Source organism: Dermacentor andersoni, chromosome 7 (genome assembly GCF_023375885.2).
Source record: "Dermacentor andersoni chromosome 7, qqDerAnde1_hic_scaffold, whole genome shotgun sequence".
In the NCBI taxonomy this organism is placed as follows: domain Eukaryota; kingdom Metazoa; phylum Arthropoda; class Arachnida; order Ixodida; family Ixodidae; genus Dermacentor; species Dermacentor andersoni.
This window is the reverse complement of record NC_092820.1, coordinates 9,548,912-9,568,388: the sequence shown is the minus strand read 5'-3', so window position 1 is coordinate 9,568,388 and position 19,477 is coordinate 9,548,912. Positions and strand designations below refer to the sequence as shown.

General features: G+C 46.1%; 1 protein-coding gene across 8 annotated transcripts in view; it reads left to right on the top strand.

The window, feature by feature from the left end:
- Plc21C (Phospholipase C at 21C) overlaps positions 1 to 19,477 on the top strand; it is a 546,034-nt gene that overhangs the window by 290,422 nt on the left and 236,135 nt on the right. For all 8 annotated transcript variants that reach the window (XM_055073221.2, XM_055073217.2, XM_055073222.2 and 5 more), the window contains exon 5: positions 6,757 to 6,913. In XM_055073221.2, the coding sequence (XP_054929196.1) occupies positions 6,757 to 6,913 (157 nt within the window). The remainder of the gene's footprint in view (positions 1 to 6,756; positions 6,914 to 19,477) is intronic.

The following is a 19,477-nucleotide window of genomic DNA, read 5'->3' as shown; positions in this document are numbered from 1 at the left end:
AATTGTGAGCGTGACAGTGTCGAGACACGCGTGACAGGTAAGGTTGAATGTATGTTTGTCCATTAAATTCAAGCAACTTGCTGTATGTTGTGAAAAAAAATTTTAGTAGTGCCACAGTTCTTCGTGCTTCTAAGGTAGGGATATGGTTTTCGGTCATTGGTTGTGACGACGAATCAGTGGACCTAAACTTGTTGAAAATGAACCGTACTGCTCGCCTCTGAACCATTCCAAGCTTATGTTTGCCCTTTACGTAATGGGGTCCCATACTATTGAGGCGTATTCTAGTTTTGGCAATATGTAAGTTCTGTATGCTAGAAGTTTTAAATTTGAAGGTGCTGTTTTCAGTTTATGACGCAGAAAGCCAAGCTTCCGAGAGGCGGATGCACGAACGTTCGCAATGTGTTTCGACCCCGATAGAGTGTTGGTGATCGTTATGCCTAGATATTTATATTCCGAGACTTCCTTTATTTGTGTACTATTGATTCAATATGGAAATGCCATAGGTTGCTTTTTGTTTGTGACACGAAGTAAGACAGTTTTGTCAGCATTTAGGGTCATAGACCAGGTGGTGCACCATTCATTAAGTCTGGCTAAGCTAGTGCTTAAGTCAACTTGATCATCACGGCAAGTAATCTCTTTAAAGACAAGACAATCATCTGCGAACAATCTGCTGTTAACGTGTGGATGAATTGTGCTAGTTATATCATTAACATAGATTAGGAAAAGGATCGGGCCGAGTACGCTTCCTTGAGGTACTATGGACAAAACTGGTAATGCAGTAAAAACATGGCCGTTAATGTCTACGAACTGGCTACGGTTTGAAAGGTAGGCTTACTTATTTGATTTATGATAAATGTAGGAAAGCCGAGCTTAGTAAGTTATTCAAGAAGTTTACCATGAGGGACGTGAGCAAACGCTTTACTGAAATCAAGGAAGATAAGATCAACTTGTCCGGAAGAATCGAGCCTTAGAGCGATTTCGGGAACAGTTGTTAAAAGTTGCGTAGATGTCGACAGTTTCTTTCAAAAGCCATGCTCAAATGGAGAGAGCAAGTTGTTACTTTCAAGAACATTAGTTATATAATGAGCGATCATGTGTTCTAGTGTTTTCCAGCACGTGGATGTCAATGAAATGGGACGATAGTTTTCAATGCTTAGGCGATCAACCTTCTTGTCGACTGCGATGACACGAGCCACACGCCAGTCATCAGGTAAAGTCGCTGTGCTCATAGATAAAGAAAAGACAGCTGTTAAGATGTGTGCAACAGGCTCGGCGTAACGGCGAAGAAAAGAATTTGGTATGTCATACGGTACCCCAGAAAGCCGCCAGGCCGCCATTGGAATATGAACCTGGCAATGTTTAACGCTAGAACGTTATCTAGTGAGGCGAGTCTAGCAGTGCTGTTGGAGGAATGAGAGGGCAGTAAATGGGATATAATAGGGCTCAGTGAAGTTAGGCGGCCAAAAGAAGCATATACAGTGCTAAAAAGCGGGCACGTCCTGTGCTACCGAGATTAGCGGAGAGACGAGAACTAGGAGTCGGATTCCAGATTAATAAGAATATAGCTGGTAACATACAGGAATTCTATAGCATTAACGAGAGGGTGGCAGGTCTTGTTGTGCAACTTAATAAGAGGTACAAAATGAAGGTTGTACAGGTCTACGCCCCTACATCCAGTTATGATGACCAGGAAGTCGAAAGCTTCTATGAAGACGTGGTATCGGCGATGGGTAGAGTGAAAACAAAATACACTATACTAATAGGCGACTTTAATGCCAAGGTAGGCAAGAAGCAGGCCGGAGACAAGGCAGTGGGGGAACATGGCATAGGCACTAGGAATAGCAGGGGAGAGTTAATAGTAGAGTTTGCGGAACAGAATAATATGCGGATCATGAATACCTTCTTCCGCAAGCGGGATAGCCGAAAGTGGACGTGGAGGAGCCCGAACGGCGAGACTAGAAATGAAATAGACTTTATACTCTGCGCTAACCCTGGCATCATACAAGATGTGGACGTGCTTTGCAAGGTGCGCTGCAGTGACCATAGGATGGTAAGAACTTGAATGAGCCTAGACCTGAGGAGGGAACGGAAGAAACTGGTACATAAGAAGCTGATCAATGAGTTAGCGGTAAGAGGGAAAATAGAGGAATTCTAGATCAAGCTACAGAACAGGTATTCGGCTTTAACTCAGGAAGGGGACCTTAGTGTTGAAGCAATGAACGACAATCTTGTGGGCATCATTAAGGAGTGTGCAATGGAAGTCGGTGGTAACTCCGTTAGACAGAATACCAGTAAACTATCGCAGGAGACAAAACATCTGATCAAGAAACGCCAATGTATGAAAGCCTCTAACCCTACAGCTAGAATAGAACTGGCAGAACTTTCGAAGTTAATCAACAAGCGTAAGACAGCTGACATAAGGAAGTATAATATGGATAGAATTGAACATGCTCTCAGGAACGGAGGAAGCCTAAAAGCAGTGAAGAAGAAATTAGGAATCGGCAAGAATCAGATGTATGCGTTAAGAGACAACGCCGGCAATATCATTACTAATAAGGATGAGATAGTTCAAGTGGCTGAGGAGTTCTATAGAGATTTATACAGTACCAGTGGCACCCACGACGATAATGGATGAGAAAATATTCTAGAGGAATTCGAAATCCCACAGGTAACGCCGGAAGAAGTAAAGAAAGCCTTGGGAGCTATGCAAAAAGGGAAGGCAGCTGGGGAGGATCAGGTAAGAGCAGGTTTGTTGAAGGATGGTGGGCAGATTGTTCTAGAGAAACTGGCCACCCTGTATACGCGTTGCCTCATGACCTCGAGCGTACCGGAATCTTGGAAGAACGCTAACATAATCCTAATCCATAAGAAAGCGGACGCCAAAGACTTGAAAAATTACAGACCGATCAGCTTACTGTCAGTTGCCTACAAACTATTTACTAAGGTAATAGCAAATAGAATCAGGAACACCTTAGTCTTCTGTCAAGCAAAGGACCAGCCAGGATTCCGTAAAGGCTACTCAACAATAGACCATATTCACACTATCAATCAGGTGATAGAGAAATGTGCGGAATATAACGAACGTTTATATATAGCTTTCATTGATTACGAGAAAGCGTTTGATTCAGTCGAAACCTCAGCAGTCATGGAGGCATTGCGGAATCAGGGTGTAGGCGAGCCATATGTAAAAATACTGAAAGATATCTATAGCGGCTCCACAGCCACTGTAGTCCTCCATAAAGAAAGCAACAAAATCCCTATAAAGAAAGGCGTCAGGCAGGGAGATACGATCTCTCCAATGCTATTCACAGCGTGTTTACAGGAGGTATTCAGAGACCTGGATTGGGGAGAATTGGGGATAAGAGTTAATGGAGAATACCTTAGTAACTTGTGATTCGCTGATGATATTGCCTTGCTTAGTAACTCAGGGGACCAACTGTCATGCATGCTCACTGACCTGGAGAGGCAAAGCCGAAGGGTGGGCCTAAAAATTAATCTGCAGAAAACTAAAGTAATGTTTAACAGTCTCGGAAGAGAACAGCAGTTTACGATAGGTAGTGAGGCACTGGAATTGGTAAGGGAATACATCTACTTAGGACAGGTAGTGAATGCGGATCCTGATCAGGAGACTGAAGTAATCAGAAGAATAAGAATGGGCTGGGGTGCGTTTGGCAGGCATTCTCAGATCATGAACAGCAGGTTGCCATTATCCCTCAAGGGAAAAGTTTATAAGAGCTGTGTCTTACCAGTACTCACGCACGGGGCAGAAACCTGGACGCTAAAAGGGTTCTACTTAAATTGAGGACGACGCAACGAGCTATGGAAAGAAGAATGATAGGTGTAACGTTAAGGGATAAGAAAAGAGCAGATTGGGTGAGGGAACAAACGCGAGTTAATGACATCTTATTTGAAATGAAAAAAAAAGAAATCTGCATGGGCAGGACATGTAATCAGGACTGAAGATAACCGATGGTCATTAAGGGTTACGGACTGGATTCCAAGGGAAGGGAAGCGTAGCAAGGGGCGGCAGAAAGTTAGGTGGGCGGATGACATTAAGAAGTTTGCACGGACAACATGGCCACAATTAGTACATGACCGGGGAAGTTGGAGAAGTATGGGAAAGGCCTTTGCCCTGCAGTGGGCGTAACCAGGCTGATGATGATGATGATGCCCCCAGAAGACTTTTCTGTAACATTAAGCAATAAGGAAAACACGCCTTCAAAAGATATAAAGTCTGACACTTGGCACGGAGAAGAACGAGCCTCCATGGCTCCGTCAGCGCGGGTGAACAAAGAATGGAAATATTCATTCATTTTGTTGGATATTTCCTGAGGATCGGTGATCACAATGTCGCGTTGCCTTATTTCTTGCAAATGTGTGTTTCCACTGCCAAGATATCGTCACAATTTATCGGGACTGGTTTTTATGTAATTCGGTAAAGTATTGGAAAAATATTTTTGACGGGCAAAAGACAATGCGTCTGAAAGCGGGACTTGAAGGTAGCTGATAACTTCAGGATTTTTGTTCCGGCGTTTTTTGACGCGTTTTAACCTGCGTTTTATATGTATAATTTTTCTTTCAATCCATGGGTTTCTTCGTTGTGGTTTAATAAGTTATGTCGGCACGAAGGCATCAATACAGTAGTTAACGCAGGTTAAAAACGCACGCCACAGTGAGGTAGCATCAATTTTTGGTAAGTTGTCCAGCTTCCAAAGTTCATCAAGGATAGATTTATCATTGGCCTTAATAAAGTCTAACAGTTTTACAGTGCTTAACGTGCTTCCTTTCACAACTATCAAGCCTGACCACCACAAGCTTGTGGTCCGATATGCCCTCCTCCACTCGGACATCGAGCTCTGTTATATTTTTGCTAAGAAATACAAGATCCAGAATTGAACCAGTATCAGCATTGTCACGTGTGTTTTCAAGCACAACTTGCTCCATGTCACATGCAAACATTATGTCGAGAAGAGGGCTATCGGCCAGCTGCATCTCGGGCCTGTGCAGCCAGTTAACTGCGGGTAGGTTGAAATCGCCCGCCATGATAATTTTCCGGTGTTTCAGCACAGTCATGTTGTCACGCAGTGAGGACAAGAACTCGGGAGGGGATGATGGTGGCCTATGAACCGTGCATACCACTACATGTCCCCAACAATTAACTTTCAAAAACAGACTCTCATGGTTTTCGATCTGAGGAAGCATTTCTGCAGAAAACATGCTTTTTAGAATAATCGCAATACCTCCTCCCCTCGATCCACGGTCCTGATGGAAAATCCTACGTGATGGTGATACCAATAGTTCGTTGCCAACACCATTATGCAGCCAGGTTTCCGTGACAATTGCAATATGGGGGTCATCTCTGAAGAGGAGGCATTTAAGCTGTTCTACATTATTCATTATACTTCTGGCATTGAAATTTAGCACTTGCAGGGTTTTAGAAATGGCGCACGTGTTCTGCCATGCATTACTAGAAGTTTTGTTTTCGCGGCTCACGACAACTCGTTGAGATATACTGTCATGCCAAGCATAAACGTAGCCATCAAATTTCAGTTTGTCATTGATAAGAAAAGCATGTTTTCCATTGTCGACATACCGTTTGACAGTATCCCAAAGAAGTTTTCGTTTTCTCAGAGCTTCTTTGCTCTAATAATTTTGGATAGATATACCACTACCCTTAACCTTACACACATTGCGAAAAACGGCCTCTTTTTTCAAAAAGTCTAGGAGATATACGATAACAGGTCTTTTTCCTGGCTGTCTTCCAAGACGATGAATACGCGCGATAGATTTGCATGATTGCTGCAGTTTTTTTTTTTTAAATGTCATCAATGACCGATTTTCGTGACGTTTTATCATCTTCATCATCTTGCTCTTTGACACCGAAAACAACTAAGTTTGATCGGTGACTGCGGTCTTCAAGGTCAGTTAGTTTTTCGTTTTGTTTCATAACCACTTGATCTAAAGCCCGAATTTTGTCTTCTAGTGTTTGAATTTGGGAGGTTTTTTGCTAATTTCAAGCAGTAGCTTATCGATTGCATTCAATCGTGTATTAAGAGTGACAACGGCTTGTTCATTCAATGTAAGACACTCCCGAATATGAGTTAGCTCAGTTAATATGCTTGCTTGCCCTGACTGAAGGCTCTCAAACATTTCTTCAACTGTAGGGTCTAGGTTTTCTTCAATGTCTCCACAGACAAGCAATCTACACATACAGAAACAGTTGTAAGCAATTGACAAGCATGTCCGTGGGCACGGCAGAACCGCCAGTGTAATATCGTTACTGCGGAATGTAGAAACGGACAAACTAACCTGGGGAAGGAACATAAATATTTTCGTGAGCGACATGATCCTTTTGGTTTCGCCATGCCCGCTGATGAAGAACAGGTGTGGACGGTCTTTTATATCCCATTCCGATGTGGTCACAGGTGGCGATTTGGCATGCACAGTATGGAACATGCGCACATATAGGTTGGCAGGTGATAGGAAGTGAGGAGAAGGAGAGCAGTTGTCATCCACATCACAAACTGGGAGCACTGTCGACAAACTTACTGTAGTCAATGAAACTGTGCTGACAAGCAGCAATACCTAGGGAAGGAACATAAATCTTTTCCTGAGCGACATGATCCCTTCGATTTCGTCGTGTACTACAGGGGTGGTCTTGCATGAAGATATACCACTGCATGATATTTTTGTGTCCTTTGGTCCTCCTTTTTTTTAATAAAAAAGAATTCATTCATTTATTTGTGTCCTTTACAGGTGGATGCCATCTTTGAGCGCCTCTGCGGTGGTTCCAAGAAAAAGGCAATGACGGTCGACCAGCTAGTGGACTTCCTCAACAAGGAACAGCGAGACCCAAGGCTTAATGAGATACTGTACCCTTATGCTAACCCAGCTCGTGCCAGAGACCTCATGGGTATGTGAACTGCCCACGTCACTTTTGTGTTTTTCCTCTTCAGTCATGAATTATGATTGAGTGTTCATAAGACCTCCAAATGGATTTCTCAAACACAGCACTAACGTTGCAGCTGTAGTAGAAATATTTAAGCCAGTTTAGGCTGGTTGACATAAGTACAATAAAAAAATAATTTATTCTGAATGTTGACCTTTTATAGATTATGCAATATATTATGAAAAGAATTTAAATATTTGTTAAAAATAGATGCACTAGTTATTGGTTTGTAGAGGTCATTCTCATGAAGTGGGACTCGGGTGTCATGTATCGCTGTGCTTCAGTGTTAACAGGCCCAAGACAGCGTCCGGCCTCCAAGGTGCCTTTTGGATGATGCCATGTGTCATGGGCATTGGTAGATGCAGAGAGCGAAGTTCATATACGTGTCCTTTGACTGCACACCAGGCTCAAGTTCGAGAGTCTAAAGCGCGTGACTACTGTGTAGTTTGGAGGCTTGCTTCACTGGATGTAATGCACCAGGCGTCCCCAAATCTGTATACCTAGAAGAATGCCATGTTTGCACAATGTAAGGTGAGCCCTTGAATTATCAGCTAGCCTGATAAAGTGCCTTGTGCTATACTGAGAACTGTACTCAAAATGCTGGATGCTTCAAAATGACCATTTCCAGTTATAAAGAAAATAGGAGATTCAAGAGAAATTAAATAACCTTGCCTTTTTAAATTTGTAGCACAGCTGCATACAGTTATGCATGTGCAATTCTGCAATTGTCACCAACAACATTTTTATGCAGCTAAATTTCACTAATTATGAAGTTCTTAACATTGTACACATACAGTTGAACCCCGCAATAACAAAATCGTCAGGGACAGCAATTTTTATATTTCTCACGAGAATTTTGTTATTGCGAAAATGAGAGAAGGCAGACAAAAATGGTTCATAACAGAGGAATCGCATTTTCTTGAAAGAATTCGTAACCTCAGTCTGCCATCCACGGCCTCGGAGGAGTTTTAATGCTCAATCCTCACAACTCAGAATATGTTGCATGGCCACGTTGTCATCATGCGTCGCGAGAAATGACTGCACAGTGTCGAATGCATTGAGCACATCTCGCGGGCTTGCTTACTTGGCTGCGGTTTTGTCGCCGTCATCGCTATTGTCATTGCCGCACACGCTGCTGGCTATGGCGTCATCCGTTAGTTTCTCGTGGACGACCAAGTCATCGTTGGCAGACAGGAAGCCGTGTAGACCCGAGCCGTCCACACCCAGTTGCGTCCACTCCCAGACGTGCATCCCATGCCTTGCTCAATGTGGGAAGTCCGCCCGCATCAGCAGCCACACTTCCACTTTCTTCTGCTGGCCACTCAGACTCTGACGATGTAGCTGACGCCTGCTGTTTATTAAATACTGCGTGTTTGGAGCAGTTTTTGATCATGCTCGCTTTCGTTATCATGCAGAAACCATCTCTAGGGCCATGAAAAGGTCCACTTCCATCGTGCATTTGTACTCAATGTTGAGCAGCATCCTCTGGATAAACCTTTGACGGCAGGCACACTTCAAGCTTCTGATGACTCCTTGGTCGAAAGGCTGAAGGACCGAGGTGCAGTTCGCTGGGAACAATACCAGTCGGACATTCGAAAAAATGGCATCAACACAAGGTTCACTGCAGTTGTCCACGAGAAGGCACACAGCCCTGCCTGCTCGTCGCATGCTCACATTGAAGGCTTCCAGCCAAGTTGCGAAGATAGCGCGTGTCATCCATGATTTGGCTGGCCATGCATTCAACGGGCAGCCTTCAATGCACCTTTAAACACCATGGCTTTTTGCTTCTGCCAATGACGAGGAGCGGATGCTTATCGGAACCGTCCACGTTCATGCAGAGAAGAATTGTTATGCGCTTCTTGCTTTGCTTGCCGCCGTAACATTTTTGGCTTTTCAAATCTATCGTCCATGACGGAAGCATCTTATAAAACAGTCCCATCTCGTTGCCGTTGTGCAGAGTTTTTACTCATCTGTGATAGCTTCCCGTGTCTCTCACATCCACTTCACTGCGTCCTCCTTGTTAACTCTTGTGCATTCTTCAGAACTCACTTTGGAGGCAATGTTGTGTCATGCTTTAAAGCGGCTCAGCCAGCCGGCGCCCATTTTGAATTTGTTGTGCCCCAGCAGGCATGCAAAGTCTGACTTTCTGCTGCAACAATCTGCCAGACAGTGGTTTGCATGCTTGTCCAGGAACCACTTGTACACGGCCTGGTACACGTCTTCAAAAGCCGGAGCGGCCACAGTCTTGTGCTCCCCACGTGCTCCATTCTCCAGCGCCACCAAGATGCTGTCGTATTTTAAAATGGTTTACGGGGAACTGCACGGTATCTGCGAACTTGACAGTGATATCCATCTTCTTTTTTCCAGTTGTAGCTTCTGTGATGATTGGAGATTTCTCCAAGAGCTTGAGAAACTTGCGTTTCTTAACGGGAGGAGTCATTTCGCAAGGCTTACTGCCGCACATAATGGCCAAGCACGACGAGGACAACGAGGGTTGCGAAACAAGTTGCCTGGCAGCTTTTTCCAAAGTTGCAGCCGGAGGTCAAGCGGCATCGTATGGTTGCCAGCAAAAACGAGTCATGCGCTACAACTAGCCCCTAAGTGAGCAACAACAGGTGACAGCAAGCAAGTTTCTAAAGTGATTAAAAAACATGTTTTAGCACATTTTTAATAGGATTTCCCTTTTTTATGTTACGTTGAGACCATGCAAAGGAAACTGGCGACCCGCTATGGCAGAAATTTTCGTTGTTGCAGGGCTGCCGGTTGAAGATGTGTTGTTGTTGAGCGATATGAAATACTTGTACTCCTATGTGCCTCCGCCAGGAACTCTGAAATATTTTGTTGTGAAAATTTCATTGTCGAGGACTTTCGTTATCACAGGGTTTGACTGTACATTGTAATTTGGACATGTTGTAATGTTGCGCAGATGTAGAAAGGCCCTGTTGACTAATGCCATAGAGGAAGTGATTAAAACAAAGAAAATTCCGCTTGGATGGCATGAAAGCTAGAGGAACCTCATCTACAAAGGCAAGGACAATAAGGATAAGATGAGCTCATACAGGCTAATTACAGTAATGTTGGTAATAAATATAATGGCAGTGCAAGCCATTAAATTAGAGCTGTCAGAGTGGGTGGAGAAAACATATATTGGGGAAACTACAGCAAGCAGAGACCAGGTAGGCACTTAGTGGATAATATTTTTACACTAACTCAATGCACAGAGATTTCAGTAGCACAGAACAGACATTTGTGGACGTTCTAGATGGTAAAGGAGCTTATAACAGTGTGGACAGGGACTTAAGCACGAAGGCATAGACAATTTTTTGGAGGTGTCGAAGGAGATATGCGGAGAGTACCACCTACAGATTGTACAGGAAGGCCAGAAATGCAATGAAGTTGTGGAAATTCACAGACAGCCCAAACAATATTGGCACGCACTAGTTACGCTAGAGGTCGAGGAAGAAGAAGTGTGCGTGGTAGCTGCTGCAAACACGAACTGTAAACGGCTGTTCGCTTAGAACTGACTGACTGGCTTTTCCTCTCGTGACAAAATGGTGGAGGTGCTGGGTACGCATCCATCGTATGCCTACGGGTCCTGAACCAGAAGCTACCGACGCCAGTACCTCGGGGACGGCAGAAATCTATCGAAGCAGCCGTCGCCTCCAAGGTCTTCCACCGCAATACAGTCCCCTGGCAAGCTCTGTGAGGAAGATGTCAACAACTACCGCAAGCCAAACCGAGGTGATCCCAAATGCTCCCGTACCATGCATTCTCAACGCGCCTCGCACGCCTAACCCGTTCCATGGCGATGCCTTTGAGGACGTTGAAGACTGGTTGGACCATTTCGACCGGATCGCCGTAAGTTGAAAAACGTCTACTTTTCCCTTTTAGACGCGGCGAGAGTATGGTACGAGAACCACGAAGCCTCGTTTACCAGCTGGCAGGAGTTTTACCGACTGCTATGCGAAGCCTTCTGCACTCCTGAAAGGAAAGAAAGAGCCGAACAGGCACTGTCTTCGAGGTTCCAAATGCCAAACGAAACCGTCGCCATGTTCGTCGAAGACATGACGCGATTGTTCCGTCGGGCCGACCCACTAATGCCAGAAGACAAGAAGGTGTGTCTGTTAATGCGAGGCGTAAAGGAACAGCTTTTCGCGGGCCTCGTGCGTAATCCTCCTGCAACAGTCTCTCAGTTCGTTCGTGAGGCAACAGTCATGGAACGTATGCTTCGGCAGCGGCTCTCGCAGTATGAACGCCAGAACACCATGACTGCTGCATGCTCTCTCGTACCTGCAAATGATGACAGGGAGTCACTTACCGAGCTAATACGACAAATTGTTCGAGAAGAACTGCAGAAGTCCTATGCATCGGCTCCGACACCTCCCAGTGTCGCGGTTCTTACGGATGTCATTCGGGAAGAAATCGGCAAAGTGGTTCATCCCTCGCCACCAACACGACCCGAACCTCCCACGTTCTCGTATGCGGTGTGGGAGATATGGGGTTCTTCTCCGTACTCTTGGGACAAAGGAACGACAACACAGTAGTGCAAACAATCACAAGGGCATTTATTGCACCTTTCATAGATCAATGCCTGCTAGCCGAGTTGCTATCCCCAAAACATGCCGATGGGCGCGCGACAAATCTAGAAGTCCGACTTACCGCGACCGCATTGCGAGCGAATATGTTCGCCCCATGCTGGATCCCAACGCCTGGTCGTTCGCGTGTTCGGTCACGCCAACGGTCGTGCGTTCGAAGGCGGCCACGCGAGACGGTCTCGCAGAACCATGGATTGGCGCGCGCGCGCGGTACGTCCGGCGCTGTTCGCCGACCCGCCGGGAAAGAGACAGCGCCTTGTCCCTCGGCGCCCGAGTAACCCCGCCGCGGTGCGACGGTCGCGCCATCTCTCGCACCGCGCTTGTACCACTCCGAGCGCCGCGGGTGCCAGGCCACGCGAGCCGTGCGGGAAAACAGCATATCAGGGGATGCGTGAGAGTCGCGCATCCCCACAGCGGATGCTCTTCGGGCTTGCGCGCCGTCGACGGGCCGTTTTTCGCAGCCGCCTGCTGAGATTTCTCGACGCTCCCCAAGTCCGATCCACCGCACGAATCCGCAAGCACCCTTTCATCCTGGTCCGCGCAAATCTACAGTATGGCGCGCCCCCGACAACAGTCCGTTGTGCTATCACTGCGGGGAGGCTGGTCACATGTATCGCGATTGCCAGTACCGACGGATTGGTCTGCGGGGATACCATCCGGACGCCCGTTGCCCGCGCTATGGCGAACGCCCGCACGAAATCGAGAAATACTTAGAAAGTAACCGGCTTCCTCCTGCCCAACAGCGAAGGCAGTCACGGTTGCCTTCACCTCGTCGGTACGCGTCACCGAACCGTGCTCGACCCGCCTTTGATTCCGCTGGAGTCAACGGTGGAAGCCCGCGCCGGGGAAACTGAAAACGGCGACCTCCGGGGGTGAGGCCGCTCTCATGCGAACCGTCAAATATCCTCCGCCGACGCCATCCCCTCGCGACGTACCACTGATGCCTTCATTCGCAACTGCAAAAAAAAACTTCTGCTGCTATTACTGTTTCAGTCGACGGTTATCCAGTAACTGCACTTGTAGATACGGGAGCTGACTACTCGGTTATGAGTGCCTCATTGGCGACTCGGCTACGCAAGGTGCTGACAGCGTGGGACGGCCCACATCTGATTACGGCCGGAGGACACCTCGTGTCACCCATTGGACGATGCACCGCCAGACTTGCAATTTCTACTTCGACTTTCGTAGCGTCTTTCCTTGTGCTGCCCAAGTGTTCTCGGCTAGTTATACTGGGCATGGATTTTCTCCAGGAGTATGGGGCGATCATTAACCTTCGTGACTTGTTCGTGACTTTTTCTAACTACGTTTCTTCGGATTCGAATGGCTTTACGCGTGGTCGATGACTGCGTGACGTTACCGCCTCGAAGTAGCATCTTCGTCCTCGTTGAATGCCCCCAAGAACAACTAGGAATAGGCATCGCCGAAGGTAACCTCACCATATTGCTGGATCGCGAAGTCGGCGTTGCACGAGGTCTTGTAGAGCTCCAACATAGGCAAACCACGATTCTAGTTACGAACTTCAGTGGCGAATACAAACACTTTGCGAGGTATACCACCATGGCCTACTTTGAAACGGTGGCCGAGTCCAACCCCTGTGCTTCGGTAACGACAATCTCGATTCCGGAACCCAGCGATGTGGACTTGACCAGTCACATCAACGTCAACCCACACCTCGACCAAAACGAGAAGGAGAGGCTCCTTACTCTGCTATCGTCATTTAGCGACTGTTTCGCCACCACGTCGAAGGTCAAACAGACTCCTTTAATCAAACACAGAATCATCACTGAACCGATCGTCCAACCTGTTCGCCAACACGCTTATCGCGTGTCGCAAAGAGAACAGGATGCTATTCGTCATCAAGTGAAACAAATGCTCGACGATGATGTCATTCAACCATCGACAAGTCCTTGGGCTTCACCTGTTGTATTAGTTAAAAAGAAAGACGGTTCACTAAGATTCTGTGTCGATTATCGCAAACTGAACAAGGTCACGAAAAAAAGACGTTTACCCACTTCCTCAAATTGACGACTCCTTGGATCGCCTGCGACATGCCCGTTACTTTTCTTCAATGGATCTACGTAGTGGGTACTGGCAAATTGAAGTTGACGAACGGGACCAGGAAAAAACGGCGTTTATAACACCCGACGGTCTCTATCAATTTAAGGTCCTCCCTTTTGGATTGTGTTTCGCTCCGGCCACATTTCAACGCATGATGGACACAGTTTTATCTGACCTCAAGTGGAACTCGTGTTTAGTCTACTTAGACGATGTATTTGTTTTTTCCACCACGTTTGAACAACACATCCAGCGGCTTGAGGCGGTTCTTCAAGCTATCCGCACCGCCGGCCTCTCCCTGAAGCCCAAAAAATGTCACTTTGGCTACGAGGAGCTCAAATTTCTAGGTCATATTGTCAGCAGCACCGGTGTGCGCCCTGACCTTGACAAAGCCCTGGCAGTTGCTCTGTTCCCGATACCGAAGACAAAACACGATGTCCGCCGATTTTTAGGGCTTTGCGCGTATTACCGCCGTTTTGTACCCAATTCTTGTGAAATTGCCGAACCTTTGCAACGACTCATCAAGAACGACGTCACATTTGTTTGGGGCCCGGCACAATCCGACGCCTTCCACGACCTTCAGCAACGTCTACAGACACCACCGATCCTTGGTCACTTTGACACCGAGGCTGACACAGAAGTGCATACTGATGCTAGTAACGTTGGTATCGGAGCGACACTCGTACAGTTTGAAGCTGGTGTTGAGCGCGTTATTGCGTATGCCAGCCGAACCTTGTCCGCTGCTGAAAAAAACTACTCAGCAACTGAAAAAGAATGTCTGGCAGTCATATGGGCTATCCAGAAGTTCCGCCCATACCTGTACGGACGCCCCTTCCGTGTCGTCAGCGACCACCACTCTCTCTGCTGGCTGGCAAATCTCAAAGATCCTTCAGGCCGTCTCGCAAGATGGAGCCTTCGGTTGCAGGAATTTGATATGACCATCGTCTATAAGTGTGGCCAGAAATACACTGACGCCGACTGTCTCTCCCGCGCCCCCGTCGAACCCGCACCACTAGATACTGATGACGATTCTGGTTTTCTTTGTACTCTCGCGTCTTTAAACCTTGCTCAACAGCAACGCCAAGATTCCGAGCTCCAGCCCTTGATTGAATACCTTGAAGGAAGCCGCCCACAACCCCCACGGCTGTTCGCGCGTCACTTCTCCTCTTTCTGCCTACGTGGCGACATCCTATACAAGCGGAACTTTCACCCTACGGCGGCCGTTTTCCTGCTCGTTGTTCCTGCTACTCTCCGCGATGACGTTCTACGTGCATGCCATGACGAACCAACGTCCGGGCATCTTGGTTTCACGCGTACTCTCGCGAGGATCAAGCAGAAGTACTATTGGCAAAAACTCACAAAAACCATGAAGCAGTACGTCAGAAGTTGTCGAGATTGCCAGCGCCGCAAAGTTCCACCACTAAAACCAGCCGGTCTGCTTCAGCCTGTCCAACCTCCTTGCTCACCTTTTGAACAAGTCGGGATGGATTTACTCGGCCCATTTCCCAAGTCTTCGGCTGATAACCGCTGGATCGTCGTCGCCACCGATTACCTCACTCGATACTGCGAAACACAAGCCGTTCAGCGAGCTACTGCTTCAGATGTTGCTAACTTCTTTATCAAAAATATCGTCCTTCGACATGGTGCTCCTGCTGTCGTCATCACAGACCGTGGTACGGCCTTCACTGCCCAGTTGGTCCGAGATATTCTGCAGCTGAGCGGAACAACGCACCGTACGGCAACTGCGTATCACCCGCAGACTAACGGTTTAACAGAGCGTCTCAACAAAACGATTGCGGATATGCTTTCCATGTATGTTGCCACGGATCATAAAAATTGGGACGAACTGCTCCCATATGTGACATTCGCGTACAACACTGCCCTACAAGAAACCACCGGGTTTCCTCCTTTTCGTCTGGTCTACGGACGCGACGTCACCACTATGCTCGACGTGATGCTCCTACCAACTTCGTCTCAACCTACCGCACCAGATACAGACGCCTTTCTTCAGCGTGCCAAAGCGGCGCGGCACCTTGCGCGGCAACGAATTCTATCCCGACAAAGTCAAGATGCTCGTTGATACAACATATGCCATCGAAACGTCACATACAACCTGGGAGATCTTGTATGGGTTTGGACCCCTATACGTCAACGAGGCCGGTCAGAAAAATTATTGCGCCGATACTTTGGACCCTATATAGTTTTGCGCCGTTTAAGTCCTGTCAACTACAAAGTTATTCCAGCCGACACTTCGCACCACTCCCGTAGACCACGTTCCTCTGACATTGTTCATTTTACCAGGATGAAGCCTTACCATTCGCGCTGACTCTCATCCACAAACTTTGTGATGCGGCCCCTGTCGTCTTGTCCGTTGCCTTTCTCATTTCTTTTATTTTTTTCCTTGTGGCATTTATAATCTCCCCAACTTTATTTATTTATTTCTTTTTTTTTTTGGAGGGAGGGGTAATGGCACGCACTAGTTACGCTAGAGGTCGAGGAAGAAGAAGTGTGCGTGGTAGCTGCTGCAAACACGAACTGTAAACGGCTGTTCGCTTAGAACTGACTGACTGGCTTTTCCTCTCGTGACAATATGCCTCTGTCTTCATTGTTGTTAAGGCTTTTCTGTTAAGGTCGTAGAAAGGCAACGGGAAAACTGTGAATTAGGTTTTGATTTATCCTACATGTGTAATGGGAAAAGAATGCAACAGAAGGTCTCCGTACTGATGTATGTGGACGACATAGTGCTCCTAGCAGACAATAAAAGGATTTTTAGAGGCACTTGCGAATATCTGTGGCAGTGCAGTGGCAAATCTAGGCCTATGTTTAGCACAGGCAAATCGGGAATTTTTATCTTTAATGAAGGTACGAGTGGTGTCAATTCAACAGCAAGTAATATCCATAGTCAAGCAATTTTCTCATTCACTATCTGTAGGTCACTTGCCAAATGATTGGAAAGTGGGGAAGGTTGTTCCTGTCTACAAATCTGGTAAAAAAGATTCCCCACTAAATTACCGCCCCATATCATTAACAAGCGTCCCGTGCAAAATCATGGAGCATGTCATTTATTCTAATATCATGGCATTTCTCGATAAAAATAACTTTTTTCATCCATCTCAGCATGGCTTCCGAAAGGGCTTCTCATGCGAGACCCAACTGGCCATTTTCATTCATGACTTGCATGTTAACCTCGACACCAACATAATAACTGATGCCATTTTCTTAGATTACGCAAAAGCGTTTGATAAAGTGCCGCATCAACGATTACTTTTTAAACTAAGCCAGTTAAACCTGGACCACAACGTTCTGATTTGGATCAAAGAATTCTTGTCTAACCGGTCCCAACACGTCCTTGTTAATAATCATACCTCTGACCCTATTCCTGTAACATCCGGTGTACCCCAAGGCTCGGTTCTCGGTCCTCTCCTATTTCTAATATATATTAACGACTTGCCTCAACACTTATCTTGCCAAATCTGAATGTTCGCTGACGACTGTGTAATTTACCGATCAGTTTCTAATCATTGCGACGCAGCAAAACTTCAGCATGATCTAGACCGTGTCCAGGAATGGTGCGACCGCTGGCTAATGACCCTTAATCCGACTAAATGCAAACTTCTTTCCATTACTCGCCAAAAGCACCCCGTTACATTCCCGTACATAATTGCTAACGAACCTATACAAGCAATAACATCATTTAAATACTTAGGCGTTACTTTGTCCAATGATCTCTCATGGCATGCACATACTACAAACATCATATCATCGGTAAATAGAACTCTCGGTTTTCTGAAACGTCACCTCCGTAACGCTCCCCAACACGTTAAATTACTAGCCTATAAGTCACTCATCCGTTCAAAACTAGAGTATGTGTCACCCATATGGTCATAAGCATGCGTCGTAGATGACCTTGAAGCGGTACAAAATCGTGCCGCCAGATTCATTCACTCATCTTATTCTCACGAAATCAGTGTTACCGCCCTCAAAGCGGAATCTGGGCTGCAAGCTTTATCCCTCCGCCGACGCATAGCAACACTTTGCCTATTCTATAAGCTTTACCATTCATCACTTAACAGTGCCCCTTACATAACACCACCCGCATACATATCCCCTCGCACTGGTCACCAACTGCAAGTTTACCGTACACGTACGAGAACTGTTAATTTTTCAGCATCTTTTTTTCCTCGTGCAGCCAAGGACTGGAACGGCCTTCCTCGCAATATCGTCGTGCTCACCTGTCCATCATCTTTTTCTACCAATGTGACTGAGTACCTGTTGTCACAAATTTGAGTGTTATATTTTTTATGTACACCCACCCCTTATGTAATACCCCCTAGTGGGGTCTTTAAGGTAAATAAATGAAATGAAAAAAAAATATATAAATACCTGGGTGTATACATAAACGAGGGAAAGACGTACTCAAGCACCCACTAAGAAAATCTGAAAATAAAGGGGAAGCGGAGTGCTGTAATAATGAAACATAAGCCACTTTGGGGTCATAGAAAATTTGAGGTGGTGCGTGGTACCTGCAAAGGAGTAACATTCGCAAATGCCATTCTGTGCATCGGATATCTTGTTGGGGTTGGAAGTTAACCAGAAGATTGGTGGGCCAGTTGGCTGTGGGAGCCCATGGTACAAGCAAAAATGAGGCAGTGCAGGGTGGCATGGGTTGGGCCTCTGTTGAAGTCAAAGGACTGCCAAATCCACACAAGAGACTAGAATAATATGCATGATTGGATACCGCATGGCCAGTTCTCTTTACAATCCTCTTATTTTCTATTTTATAACCTCCTACCTTTATTCACTATTATTCATTTCTATTATTATTGGTTATCTATGCTCTTTATGTTCATGTTTATGTTCATGCTTTATGTTTATGTTCAACCAGCATGGATACAGAAAAGGCTTATCTTTTGAAACTCAGTTGCTCGAATTTACAATAGAATTACATTCCAGCATGAATAACAAACAACAGACTGACTGTGTATTCTTATAGATTTTGCCAAAGCATTTGATCATGTTGCTCATTGTCGCCTCATCTCAAAAGTATTTGCGCTCCGGCTGGATTCATTAACTTTATCTTGGCTGCGAAACTTTCTCCCCTTGCGGCAACAGTTCACTGTGGTTAATAACCACTCATCGCTTACTTCTGACGTTACTTCTGGCGTACCGTAAGGCAGTGTTCTTGGTCCTCTTTTTTTCCTAATTTTCATTTATGACCTTCCACAAAACATATAATCACAGATAAGGCTTTTCGCCAATTATTGCATTTTATACCGTACGATAAAAACATCTGATGACCATTTAGTATTGCAGAACGACCTTAACCTTGTCAGTTTCTGGTGCAGTATGTGGCAGATGACCCTAAACTCAGACAAATGTAAAGTTATGTCCTTCTCGCGAAAACATTAAAACTCTCACTTTTCTTACGTCCTATATAACACCACCGTACCTCCGACATCGTCCTTCAAGTACCTTGGCATTAAACTTACAACTCATCTTTCCTGGAGTACACACATAACAGCTACAGTCAAACCCGGCTATATCGAACTCGCAAAAAAACGCCTATCAGTTCGATATAGAGCATAATTCGATATAAGCCTGCTAAATAATTGGAATTCATAAAAGCACATCCCATTTATAAAATCACTTTATTGACGAAACTAGCTTAGGTTCGCATAAATTAGTCCTGCATTTTCTTCTGCTTGGGCAATTTCGCTGCCTGCGACGCACGCACTTCCCCACGTTGTCTAAGGAGTCCGAGCAGCTGAGGCCGCAACCTTCCGCATTCGCGCAGAAGCACCGGACTAATGCGAGTGCACCAATCACTTCGGAGGATGTGGGCAAAGGACAGTAGTTGCTTTCCTCAACGTGCCTACTT